General features: G+C 40.4%; 1 protein-coding gene across 1 annotated transcript; it reads left to right on the top strand.

Moving 5' to 3' along the window:
- The first annotated feature begins 316 nt into the window (after nt 1-316).
- Nucleotides 317-14,009, top strand: ALG11 (ALG11 alpha-1,2-mannosyltransferase). Its single transcript, XM_069467252.1, has 4 exons — nt 317-360; nt 5,110-5,340; nt 8,865-9,793; nt 13,575-14,009. The coding sequence occupies exons 1-4, from the start codon at nt 317-319 to the stop codon at nt 13,844-13,846; spliced, it is 1,476 nt and encodes a 491-aa protein (XP_069323353.1). The 3' UTR covers nt 13,847-14,009.
- The last annotated feature ends 320 nt before the right edge of the window (nt 14,010-14,329 follow it).

Below are 14,329 nucleotides of genomic sequence, written 5' to 3'. Positions count from 1 at the left end.
GCCCGAGTAGGGGCTTCCAGTGGAGGAGGGGGCCGAAGGCGGGAGCACCAGCTGTCCATCACAGGCCACGCCCTCCCCAGCCCAACTCCCACTACGGTCCTGCCCAAGGGGGCGGGACCCATGTGCGCCACGACGAAAAAGTTGTCTACGCCTCTGTAGATTCTATTGGCTGGAAGGCCGTGGGAAGCTGCTACCAGCAACCAATTGGAACGCAAAGTTGGTCCGTGAGGGCGGGAATAAGAGCCGCACCCTTTCTCAGGAGCCAATAGAGAAGAGGAACGATGAAGCGTTTCCTGAGTTCGGGGGTCGGCGGAAGATGGCGGCCGCCGAAAGTGGCTGGTGCTTGTGCGAGTTGTTGAGGTGAGGAGCCGGTGGTGCGGGCTTAGAGGCGTTTTTTGTTCCGTGCTGGCACTTACCCGTCCAGTGTAGCTAAAGTTTAGGGGGAATGGCCTTCCTTGTCCTGAATTTAAGTCATTTTCTCAAGCCAATGAGCAGTCTTCGTCTCCCTTCCGGGGGAGTCCTCGATATAGGCTTGAGCAGACTAGGTATTAAAGATTCAGTGTACCGCCTTTTTTTCACCTGCCTCACTGCTGGCTGAGGGGTTTAGTTTCCCTCCCTGCTTCAGTTTTTCTTTCTCTTCTTCACACTCCAATTAGTCTGTCATAAATTGTTCATATCCATTCCTCATTTTCCTTTGCGATTGAACCACGAGAGATTTCCCAATCATGTCTCTCTTTTCGGTAAAGAAGAAACCGGACCTTCCTTGTCATCTCTTAGTTTCTCCACTTTAACTCACCAAAACTGCTATGGTTAACACGTCACTTAAATATAAAGCTTATGTTGAATTCTCTGCTGCTTTATCATCCATCGATTTATTCTTACTAATGTAAGAATAGTTATATAAAATATTACCTTTATTTTTATTACATAGATAATAAATACACTGTTTCTTCTAGAAAAGTTAGGAAATAGATAAGCAAAAAGAAAAGTCTCCAGGAATGCTACCATCCGGAGTTATTCACTGTTAACATTTTGGTGAAAAAACTCCCACATATTTTTTCACCTTTGTTGTTGTAATACTGCTGCATTTTAAATGCCTTGCCCTAAACTAATAAAACAGAAAGCCTCGTGTATTCTACCTACCTAGTTCTTTTAACACCCACATATTTTTGTTCAGGTTGAAAATTTATAGTTAACACCATAGCTTCCTGAATAGAGGTATGTATGTACATATATATTCTCTCCGAAGTTCAGGTATTTCTTCTTCATTTATGTCCCCTCTACTTCAAGTTCTAGGATCATTATTTAAGACATTCTAAATGGGAAACTCTATTCTCAGAGCCTTTTTGTTCTTCCTGCCAAATGGAAATATTTCTGACTCAGTCCTTTACATTATAATGGCTAAATAAATTTGCTGAACAAATGACTCATTGTTGATAAGAGTTGTCTCTTTAAAACCTTGTGTTCAAATATGGGTAAACATTATTTAATAGTACATATTTTAGGCCGGGCGCGGTGGCTCGCGCCTGTAATCCTAGCACTCTGGGAGGCCGAGGTGGGCGGATCGTTTGAGCTCAGGAGTTCGAGACCAGCCTGAGCAAGAGCGAGACCCCACCTCTACTAAAAATAGAAAGAAATTATATGGACAGCTAAAAATATATATAGAAAAAATTAGCCGGGCATGGTGGCGCATGCCTGTAGTCCCAGCTACTCGGGAGGCTGAGACAGGAGGATCGCTTGAGCTCAGGAGTTTGAGGTTGCTGTGAGCTAGGCTGACGCCACGGCACTCACTCTAGCCTGGGCAACAGAGTGAGACTCTGTCTCAAAAAAAAAAAAAAAAAAAATAGTACATATTTTAGTTATATTTAAGCATATTCTAAAATGGGTAATTTTGATGTGCAAATACTGTGGGGTAGTTTAATAAATTTATTTATAGAACCTTTAAGTGTATCTTTGAAACTAACCATATTCAAAGGACTGGAATAGTTCAATTTGAAAAGCCTATCATGATTTTTCCACCTAAATCATTTGATAGAATTGTCATAAAAAACCTTTAGATCCTATGGGTCAGCTACATTTTAAATAAAATGGGCTTTTGAAAGCTTGTCCTGGGAAAACAAACTGTCCCATATAGTGTTGCTTTTATGAACTCATATTCCAAATGTTAAATAAATGACAAATCTTACCACTTCTTTCAAACTCTGTTCGTCTTTTAAGGCAGTAGTTCTAAAAGTGTGTTCCGTGGACCCATGCAAGTCCCTAAGACCCTTTCAGTGGTTTCTCAAGGTCAAAAATGTCTTTATAATAATATTGAGGAAACATTTGCTTTTTTTACTGTATTGATCAGTGCGAAAGTAATAGTGGATAAAACTGCCGTAGCACGGATGAAGACACTGACACCAAACTGCACTAATATTCATTCTGTTTTTCACCACTATCACTTACTAAAGCCATGTTTACTTAAGGGAATGTCCTTGATGAAACAGTAAAAATTATTAATTGTGTTAAATCTCGGCCCCTTGAGTACATATCTTTTTAATATACTTCATAACAAAATGAGAGTATACATAAAGCACTTCTCCATACTGAATGAAATATGATGGCTGTCTCAAGGAAAACCTTATATGATTGTCTAAGTTGCAAGCTAAATTAGACACTTTTTTTTAATGACACGCCATTTTTACTTGAACGAATGACTGATTATCAGGTCATGATGTTACAAAATCATGGGTAAAAGATCCATCCAAAGTACAAGACAGACCCATGGATTTTAACTAACAATATGAAAAGGATGTTGATAGGTTTTTCAGATTCTGTGTTCCAACTGACCATTATGAAATTGCCTAACTTGTCTAATTTGGTATAGCATAAAAGAATATCTTTAACTATCTGAAAAGTTAAATACACATAAGATAAATACATATTGAAATATACTCCAGATTGAATTCAGAAGCAGAGAGGAAAAGCCATTATCTGCCTTAATGTTAAGCCAGACATTAAAGAGATTTGCAAAAATGTAAAACACTGACACCTTTCTTACTAAATTTCTCTTTTTGGTTTGGAAAATACAGTTTTTTATGTAAAAATATATTAACATATAATGGATTTATTGTTATTTTCATGAATTCATAATTTTTAAAAACCTCTTCAGCTTTCATTTTTTTTTTTTTTTTTTTTTTTTTGAGACAGAGTCTCACTCTGTTGCCCGGGCTAGAGTGAGTGCCGTGGCGTCAGCCTACCTCACAGCAACCTCAAACTCCTGGGCTGAAGCGATCCTACTGCCTCAGCCTCCCGAGTAGCTGGGACTACAGGCATGCGCCACCATGCCCGGCTAATTTTTTCTATATATATTTTTAGTTGGCCAGATAATTTCTTTCTATTTTTAGTAGAGACGGGGTCTCACTCTTGCTCAGGCTGGTCTCGAACTCCTGAGCTCCAGTGATCCGCCCGCCTCGGCCTCCCAGAGTGCTAGGATTACAGGCGTGAGCCACCGCGCCCGGCCTGCTTTCATTTTTAATATGCTAAATATTGGTAGATATAATCAGTATAAACCACTGGTTCCCAACCAGGAGTGATTTTGCCCTCCACAGGACATTTGGCATTTAGCAATGTCTGGAGATATTTTTTACTGTCATCATTGGGAAGGTGCTACTGGCATCTAGTGGGTCACAGCCAAACATGCTACTAAATATTTTATAATGCATAGGACAGCCCCCCACAACAAAGAATTTTCTAGTCCAAAATGTGGGTAGTGTTGAGATTGAGAAACCCAGATATAAACAAAAGCTGTATTGGGTCCTCAGTAATTTTTAAGAGTATAAAGGTATCCTGAGGTCAAATTATTTTAACAAGTCCAATACCTCTTCAAGTAATAGATTTGTTCACAGTAGGAAATCTCACATGAGAAATTTATTTTAAAACTAAATACCAATAAAATATTTCTCTGAAGAATTTATATTTTTTCTACTTATGGACTATGAAAACTACATAACTACACAGTATATCCCCTATTTGCTTTGGTCACTAAGCAAGCAACCCATAGCCCAATCTGCTGTTTACTACTATGTACAAACTTAGAGCCTGCATATCTGTGTCACCCATCAGCCTTGACCCAGCATACACACCATCTTTCACTCTATTTTCCCTGGTCCTGACTTTGTATTTAAGTTTTAGTGTTATGTTGTTTTTATATCTTATAAGTTCCTCAAATCCTTTATAAGGGGTAGTCAGAGTACAAAAAATATTGTTAGGTACCAACTATATTAGCCAATCCTAAAAGAAAAACATACTGGAAACTTTAATATACACCTTAGGAGACATCTGAAGAGGTTATAAAATTGTATGTTCAGTCAAATATTTATTGGATGCCTTCTCTGAAAGGCATTATGCTGGGCACTGGGGACACAATAGTGAGCAAGCCTGGGTCCTTGCTTTTGCAGAGCTTCAGTCCACCTGACAGTATTAGGGAACCTTCTAACAGTCAATTTGTGAATGAGTTTACTAATGTGCATTAAGTAGAACATAAGTGGGTTTTTAGAGATCATTCAGAGCCACAGAAGGGAAAGTAGTGGTATTAAGTCATATAAACAGATCAAATGCAGAACTGAGAATAGAACTGGAGAAATCTATGTTCCATTTCTTTTACCCTACTTGAGGTGAAATGAGAGAATAAAAATTATTTACTATCTCATGCAACTTTTAACTAGTGGAATATTTCTCTGGGTTACATATTGTCATTTTGAGAATTGGATGCCATTCCTAATCATGCCTTGTTTAGGTTAATAGATTTGTTTTTAATCCTTTAATGTATACACAGAGTTAGATGGCTCACTGTTGGTTTCTGCTGCTCATTAAAGTATATGAAATTGCATGCTATGAAGAGTGGAATTAAAGGGGACTTACACTTTCAACATTGGATATTTGGTAGCATTAGAATTTTCATAATCGAAAAAAATTTAATACTTGAGTATTTCATTAGCAGACTTGCAAACTACAATTCTCTCTTTGCTACATATAGATATAAAGTAGATATGTAAAAGTAGACTTTAATTTGTAGTCTTTTTTTTTTAAATGGTCATATTGATTTTCAATTTTCTCCTCTTATTTCAGGTTTTTTTATTCATTATTCTTCCCTGGGCTAATTGTATGTGGAACTTTATGTATATGTTTGGTCATTGTCCTTTGGGGGATCAGACTGCTGCTACACAGAAAGAAAAAGTCCGTGTCAACTGGCAGAAATGGGAAAAATGAAATGGTGGTTGCATTTTTTCATCCGTACTGCAATGCTGGTGGAGGAGGAGAAAGAGTTTTATGGTGTGCCTTAAGAGCCCTGCAGAAAAAGTAGGTATGCATCTTTCTTAGTTAATTTGCTATATTGTTACCATTGTTTAAAAAATTATTAGCCAGAAATTCCTCTTTCTCTAGTACTTTATTGATATCCAGGAAATCCTTTTACTGTTCTTCAGTAAAAAAAATATTTCTTGCCAGGTGTAGTGGCTCACACCTATAATCCCAGCATTTTGGGAGGCTGAGGCAGAAGGATCAATTGAGCCCAGGAATTCAAGACTGCAGTGAGCTATGGTCACGCCACTGTACTCCAGCCTGGGCAACAAAGCAAGACCCTATCTCTATTTAAAAAAATAAAAAGAAAGAAAGAAAGAAACTATTTCTTTCATATGCCCAGCTGCCTTGTATGATCTTATTGAATTTTAGCTGATATAATAAAGAAATGGACGGAGAAAATATGTGCCCTTTTATGGCATAATTTAATGGGGATAACTAGTCACCTTAGGAGAATATATGCAGAAGAGGTTAAATAATAAACAGAAGTACACCAAGTATTGCACAGCACTTTAAACCTGAATACTTTTAGTCAGTGGTGGTACCAGAAATAATCTCTCTAAAAGCATCTGTCTGATTCTAATTTTGATGTCACTACCAGTTGTATAGTCTTAAATTACCATGTTAGAAGGTGTTACAAATCATTTAATGTTTTAGGCTTCCTCATCCCCACCTCCTGTATCCCCAAAGTATTTATGATTTCCTTTTAGAAAGAAAAAAGCATAGTAAAGTATAGGTTCTATTATTCTTTAATCATATGAGGAAATCTGTTATCCTTCTATGGTTACCCTACTACCTGGCACACACCCTCCATTCAGTTCCAAAGCCTTCACACATACTTCCCTCAGCTATGCATTTCTATTTCTTGGCCTATCCTAGCTTCCAGCCGCCACCACTGTATTTGCTGTGCCATCTTCTGTAACTGCCAAACTCCAAAGAATTCTCTTCAATACCAGCTCCCTGAAGCCTTCCCTACTCTAATGAATACTGCTCTTTTCTTATAACTGTGCGTTAGCTTTGTCTCTCTAACTAGATTATCTAACTCCTGAGGGCAGTGGTAAAGTATCATGATATCTGTACACAAAGCCACCAGCAACCCCTATTACTCCTAATGTACCTACAAGAAAAAAGTCTAAATAATTAGTATGACATAGAAGATACTTTTTCAGCTCGCTCTGGCCACATTTTGTTTCTTATCCCTCCAGGTTCCTTCACATATTCTCTGCTCCAGCATGGTGAAGTAGGAGCAACTCCCTAAGGCATCATGCTCTCTCTCGATTCCTTTCCTTTCTATACAGTGTTCTTTTTATTCTGAAATATAACCTTCTTCTCCCCAGTTAATTCCCACAGGTCTTTCCTGACTCAGCATATGCTATAGTACACTATTCATTTTCACTTTGGGGACCTGTTATGTATCAGGCACTGTTCTAGAAGTTGAGATTAAGTAATAAACAAGATAGATCAAGTCCTCTCCTGGACCTTAGATTTCAGTTGAGAGAGACAAGGTAATAAGCAAAGAAGAAAAATACCAAATAGAAGTGCTATATAAAAAGTTAAAATAGGATAATATAAGAGTGCCTTGCTACTTTGGATTAAGTGAGCAGGGAAAAATCTCTGAGGAGATAACAACACTTAACTGAAATCTAAGTGACAAAAATGGCTGCATTCACTGAGTGCTTATTATATTGTCAGGCATTGTTTGAAGTGTGTTACATCTGTTAGCCCACTCAGTCCTCATAACAACCTTATGTGGTTATTACTCTTACCCTCATTTGACAGAGGAGGAAACTGAGGCATTAGAGCCCAAGTTCTGAACCACATGCTAACCTGGCTGCCTTATAAAAAGACAGAGTGAAGACAAGAAAGGAGTATTCAGAGCAGAGGCAACAACCACAGCTATTCCCCTAAGGCCAGGTTGGAGCTTTGCTTGTTCAAAGAAAGGAATGCCAGTATGGCTGCACCCTAGCGAGCAACGGAGAGCATGGAGTGGGAGGTTACAGAGGGAGGCAGGGCCTAGATCACATAGGACTTGAGTGAGCAGGGGATGGAGTTTAGAGTTTATTCTAAGTGTTATGGAACACCATATCAAGATTGTCAGCAGAGAGATGATTCTCTGATTATCTGCTGCTGCATAAAAATCACCCCAAAATTTAATGACTTAAAACAAGACTTTATTATTTCTCATAATTTGGGGGTTGACTATGTCCTATGACATAGTTTTGGGGGTGCCCTGTTTGGAGTCCATCATACTGTTGCAGTCAGATGGCAGCTGGAGCTAGAAGCATCTGAAGGCTTCTTCACCCATATATCTGGTTCCTGGACTGGGATGACTGGAACAGCTAGGGGCTCTGGGGCAACTCTCTCACCAAGCAGCCTCTCCATGTGACTAGTGGGCTTGCATACAACATGGCAGTCTTGGGATGGTCGGGTGCCTTACATGACAGCTGTCTTCTCCTAGAGTGAGCATTCCAAGAGACAAGAAGTAGGTGCTGCCAGTCTCTAGGGCCTGGGTTCAGAAACTGGCACGGTAACACTTCTGCCATATTCTACTGGTCACAACAGTCCCAGAAAGCCCACTGTTATTCCATGGGAGGGGACATAGATGCCACCTCTCATTGGGAAAAGTGTCAAAGAATTTGTGGCCATCTTTAACCTACCAGAGATAAGTCTGTTTTTACATTTTAAAAGGATCATGTGGCTGCTCGATAAAGAGTCACTAGGAGAGTGGCAGAGTGGCTAGAGAGGAGCAGTTAGATTCTCATCCTTTAGGCTACCACAGAGCCCTGTAGCTACCTTTATCAATACATACCACACAGTTGTGCAGTTATTTGTTTATATGTCTCTTTTTTCCACTGGACTGAGCTCCTTGCGGATAAAGACTCTTTCATCCCCAGATCCCCAGAATCTCATACTAGATGCTTAAAAAATGTTTTATGACTCAGAGAATAAGTATAAACACAGAGGGGGAAGCCAAAGTATTAAAAGTCAAAAGAATATACTTTTCGATGCTTCCATTCTAATATATCAAATTGTGATGCAGGCAAAAGATCTAGCTTTTAAAACCTTTTTGCATTTCTCATTGAATAATGCTTTAGCATTATGATCCTATCTAAAGGTAGATTTGGTGAATTTAACTCTTATTTATGAGTATTTTATTACCATTTTTATACTGAGAACATTGTCAACATAAAATTTATTGTTTTTTAAAAATGAAAACGTCGCATTCATAAATGAGCAATTTTTGTTGATGCCTGCTCTATATGCAACCCTCAGTGGAGGAAACAGCAAAGAACTAGAAGACAAGATCTCATTTGAAGGACCAACGTTTTAGTCATAGGGCAGTGGAAGACTCAGGAAACGGCGGTGAGGTAAGTAGTTCTAATTTAATGAAAGAAAAACAGTGGAAAAATTTTGTTAGTATAAAAATAAGGTTCTTTATGATTGTGAGAAAATAAATATCTACAACTTTTTGCTTGATTTTAACCTAAGCTAATAGCATTTCTAACCATTATATTCTGTTTTAGGTATCCTGAAGCAGTTTATGTTGTTTATACCGGCGACATAAACGTCAGTGGTCAACAGATATTAGAAGGTGCTTTCAGAAGATTTAACATCAGATTAACTCGCCCGGTGCAGTTTGTTTTCTTAAGGAAACGGTACCTTGTGGAAGATTCACTCTATCCTCACTTCACATTGCTGGGCCAAAGTCTAGGATCCATTTTTCTTGGCTGGGAAGCTCTGATGCAGTGTGTTCCGGACATTTACATCGATTCAATGGGATACGCTTTCACACTTCCTCTGTTTAAGTACATAGGGGGTTGCCGAGTTGGAAGCTATGTTCATTATCCCACTATCAGCACTGACATGCTCTCTGTAGTTAAGAATCAAAATGTTGGATTTAATAATGCAGCCTTCATTACCAAGAATCCATTTCTCAGCAAAGTAAAGCTCATCTACTACTATTTATTTGCTTTTGCTTATGGACTTGTTGGTTCTTGCAGTGACGTAGTCATGGTCAATTCTTCGTGGACACTGAAGCATATTCTGTCCCTGTGGAAGGTTGGGAATTGCACAAACATTGTTTATCCACCTTGTGATGTGCAGACATTTCTGGACATTCCCTTACATGAGAAGAAGGTGACCCCAGGACACCTTCTGGTTTCTGTTGGCCAGTTTAGGCCTGAAAAGAATCATCCTTTGCAGATCAGAGCCTTTGCTAAATTGCTGAATAAGGTGGCTGAGTCATCTCCTTCTCTTAAACTTGTCCTCATTGGAGGCTGTCGTAACAAAGAAGATGAACTTAGGGTAAACCAACTGAGAAGGCTGTCTGAGGACTTAGGAGTTCAAGAAGATGTGGAATTTAAAATAAACATTCCATTTAATGAATTAAAGAATTACTTGTCTGAAGCAACAATTGGTCTGCATACCATGTGGAATGAGCATTTTGGGATTGGTGAGTTTGGCCTTTAAACAACTTCTTTGATGCCACAAGATGTACATTTTAGGTTCTTTTGGTAAAATAATACTCTGGAAGTCTGCCTCAAGTCCTGATTCTCTTCCCTTGCTTTCCTCATTTGAGACCCTGTAAGACAGTAGTTAATAACAGCTAATATTTATTGACCCCTTACTGTGTGCAGGTCACTGTGTTGAGGTTTTTCAAGTATTATCTAATTTAACTCTCTCTAAAACCCTATTTAATAGGAATTATTATTCCCATTTTTATAGATAAGGAAACTCGGGCATAAAAAGCTTTTTGCACAAGGTTAGTCACTTAGTAAGTAAGTGGTAGGGTCAGATTCTAACTTAGATACCCGTGCTCATAGCTGCCACATCTTGTCTCCCATCTAACCCCATCTATGTACTGGTACAGATTCCTACAGATGTACCCTGTCCCTACTGTTTGGCCAAATCAGAATGGCTGCACGGGACCCAGGTGGATGTTATTTTGATAAAGCTGCTCAAGTGATTCCATTGTGCATTAGAAGTTGAGAACTGCTGTCTCCAGATGGGCTTCTCACAGTAATTCTCTTGGTCATTTATTGATTCTATTACTCATTGTTGCATCGGCCCCCTCTCTTTGTGCCAAATCCCATAAGTGTTCAACTTTAATCTCCTTGCCTGTTAGCCTTTCTTGTTTATTCTAGCACAAATTGCTATCTCTATCCTGATTCCTGTTGAGCACGCATTTTGTTATAAAATTAAGTACTGCTTTGGGTCCAATTTGGGTCAGCATATATTTCTCAAAGGCTTACTTTGTGCCTCACACTGCTAGTTGTTAGGGGAAAATAGGAAAACAAAGTGAAGTTTCCTATACTAAGACTACAATTTCTATTATACTTTTTTTTAAGAGACAGGGTCTTGCTCTATCACCTAGGCTGAGTGCAGTGGTGCAGTCCTAGCTCACTGTGATCTCAAACTCCAGGGCTTAAGTGATCCTCCTGCCTCAGCCTCCTGAGTAGCTAGGACTACAGGTGCACGCCATCTCACCCGACTCATTTTTTTTTTATTTTTGTAGAGATGGGTCTCACTATGTTGCCCAGGCTGGTTTTAAACTCCTGGCCTCAAGTGATTCTCCTGCTTTGGCCTCCCAAAGTACTGGGATGATAGGTGTGAGCCACTGCCCCTGGCCCTTTTATACTTTTTTATCCCTAGTTAATGGCAGAATACTTGGCCCAGACATTGAGCAGGAACTTGTTGACCCAACCTTCTGCATGGGTTCTGACCTCCTGTGCTTCCTTCCACACATACTCACTGAGCATTCACTCTATGCCAGGCACTCAAGCAGGTGCTGGGGATGTGACGGAGAAGGCAGCTGTTCTGCCTGTCAGAGGCGTCCTGCCCTGGGGAAGGCCACACGTGCTATGCGGCGTGCCAAGTGCTGTGCTAGGAGAGTGCAGGTGATGTGAAAGCACCAAAGAGAAACACCTTCCATGGACTTAGCGGGCAGGGAACTGTTGCTCAGTGAAGTGATGTGACACTCAAGCTGGGACTTGAACAATAATGAGAAGGTAGCTGGGCAAGAGGGTAGAGTTTCCAGCAGAGGCAACAGCACTGTGACAGGAGCGAGCACAAGAGTGTCAGCAGGCAGAGCCTGAAGGGGAGACGGCAAGACTACGGAGAGGTGATCTGGGCCAGGTTAGGCCAGTGGGAAAGGATGGAAGGATGTTAAGTGTTGCATTTAAAAGCTGTTTCTGGCCGGCCACAGTGGCTCACACCTGTAATCCCAGTACTCTGGGAGTCCAAGGTGGGAGGATCACTTGAGCTCAGGAGTTTGAGACCAGCCTGAGCAAGAGCAAGAGCCCATCTCTACAAAAAATAGAAAAATTAGCCAGGTGTGGTGGTGCACACCTGTAGTCCCAGCTACTCAGGAAGCTGAGGCAGGAGCCCAGGAGTTTGAGGCTGCGGTGAGCTATTCTGACACCACGCACTTTAGCCAGGGTGACAGAGCAAGACTCTGTCTCAAAAGATAAAAGAATTAAAAAATAAAAGCTGTTTCCTAAAGTCCACTCTGGCCACGACGTGGGGAGTGGATTGGTGAGGACAGAGAGAGCAAGGCTGGGAAGGCGGGAGTGGGACTGCTGCAGCAACCCAGCGGGGAGGTGCTGGCGGACTGAACTTGGCAGGTGAACGCTATGGCGAGAGATCCCAAGGTAGTCTTAAACAGGACTTGGTGGCTAACCTGATGTGTTAAATGGGGGAGGAAGAGGAGGCCTAGATGACCTCCTAGGGTCTTTGGGTAGTGCAGCTGTGTGAACGGTGTTGACTAGCCCCCAGAGAGGGAACACACAAGCAGAGGCAGTTGGTGAGCCAGGGTTCGAATCTGCAGCGTTTGGATTGTGGGGCCTGTGAGCGCGTGTCCAGGAGGTAGCTGTATAGCGGATTCTGAAGTGGAGGAGAGGGATCTGTCTGGTACTACAGATCGAGGCAGTGTCCTTGTGCAGGTAGTTACCGAAGCCCCCGTGGGTATGGATAAGATTGTCTGGGGGATGCATGCAGCCTGGGAAGAGGCTCCTAGTACAAAATGCAGGGAACAGGAACAGTTGAGAAGTGGTCAGGAGAAGAAATGGAGGGGGAAACCTGGCCAAGCACCATGTCCTAGAAACCAAGGAAGACAGTGCTTCGGGAAGAAGGCAAAGGGCACAGATTCCAATGCCACCCAGATGTTGGGAGAGGTAAGGCAGTCATTGGTGACCTGCTCAAGAGCAGTCTCAAGGGAGAAGTGGAAGCAAAAGACTGTGAGCAAAAAGTCAAAAGTTGAGCGTTAAGAGGCAAGCAAGTGGAGTTGGTGAGTGCAAACCACACTGTGAAAAGAGGGGTAGGGAGAGACAATGGCCGGGGAGGCCGCTGCAGCACCTGAGGAACGCGTGGCACACTAGTGCTTCAGTGCTGATGGAAGGGGACAGGAGAGAGGAGGGGTAGACAGTCTCTGAGAAAGGACCGGGGCATGCTCTGCATCCTCAAGCAGAGTACAGTCTGAGCTGCTCAACTGTGTTCTGCAGGGATTTTGCCACTGTTAAATAAACAGTTGGAATGATTTAACTTCCCTCCGTGGTATCTAGGATGATATCAGCTCTGTACCATCTTTCAGAAAATTGGGAAAGCAGTCACTTAAATCATTCTCTGAAGGGCTTAATTCTAGGACTATGGCTAAGAAAGGCTGGCTAGAGGGATTTATAGCCTCACCTGTGTCATTTGGCAGAAAGTAACCACAACTTCCGTTTGGTTCAACACTACTATTGGGCATACAGTAGTCTCAAATGTGCCAGAAATCCGGGCAGTAACATAACCACCAGCAATAGTATGGCTCACTAAGGTGCTTTGCATATTTTCTTTTTTTTTTGCTAATAATGTAATCTGAACTCTTAAGATTTTGCTTTTGTTATCTTTTTACTCCTTTTATCTAATACCTATTAATATTCTGCCACCTTGCTAACTTTCTCTAGTCTTCTACTTTGTTTAATTAATCTATGATAGATCTATTTGTTGTAGGCTATTCTTCCACCTACTTGTCTGTTTTAATTAAGAATGAAGCGGCAGTATCGTGAAGACTTGAAAACTAAGCTTAAAATTTTTTTATTTTGCACCACCAAAGTTAAATGAGCAAATTTATAGACACACAGACATTGAATTAAATTTTTTATGAATCTCTTAAAATTTGAAGGTTTCTGCTCACCCTTGTTCTTGGGAACACACTCAAAAACTTAAAAGACTACATGATTTTTTTTCTTTCTCAGGAGTTGTGGAGTGTATGGCAGCTGGGACAGTCATCCTCGCACACAATTCAGGGGGCCCGAAGCTTGACATTGTTGTTCCTCACGAAGGAGACATAACTGGATTTCTGGCTGAGACTGAAGATGACTATGCTGAGTCTATGGCTCATATTCTGTCTATGTCTGCAGAAAAGAGACTCCAAATCAGAAAAAATGCTCGTGCATCTGTAAGCAGATTCTCTGATCAGGAGTTTGAAGTTACATTCCTATCATATGTGGAAAAGTTATTTAAATAATGCCATACACGTACAAATTAAAGATATTTTATATAAAATGGTTAAACACCTTCATATGTAAATATTTTTCTAAACTCATTCCCTATTATAATAAAGTCAGCCTATGCTGTATTCTTAGCATTATGTATATAGGCAAGGTATTTATTTCATTGAAAAAAGGCAAAATTACTTAAATGGAAAAGGTAATCTTATGTGGCTTAAATGTAAAAATTTTAGATTAGTATTTGGTCTTAAATTCTGAAAAATACGAATCTGAAAGGAAAAAATTAATGAAATTTGCTATAATCCATATTTTTAAATCCCATTTTTCAAATCACTTTAGGAAACAGGAAAGAAGATTTCCTTTTAGAAGAAAATTTTCTGTCAGTGTCTATTTGTGCTAAAAAAGAAAGAAAGAAAGGAAATGTTGAAAAGAAAACGGATGACTGATAACTGGCATTTTAGAATTGTTCTGACATTTTTGGAACACAGAAAAATTATGGT

Source organism: Eulemur rufifrons, chromosome 4, assembly GCF_041146395.1.
Source record: "Eulemur rufifrons isolate Redbay chromosome 4, OSU_ERuf_1, whole genome shotgun sequence".
NCBI classification, from domain to species: domain Eukaryota; kingdom Metazoa; phylum Chordata; class Mammalia; order Primates; family Lemuridae; genus Eulemur; species Eulemur rufifrons.
This window is presented reverse-complemented; position numbering and strand designations above follow the sequence as displayed.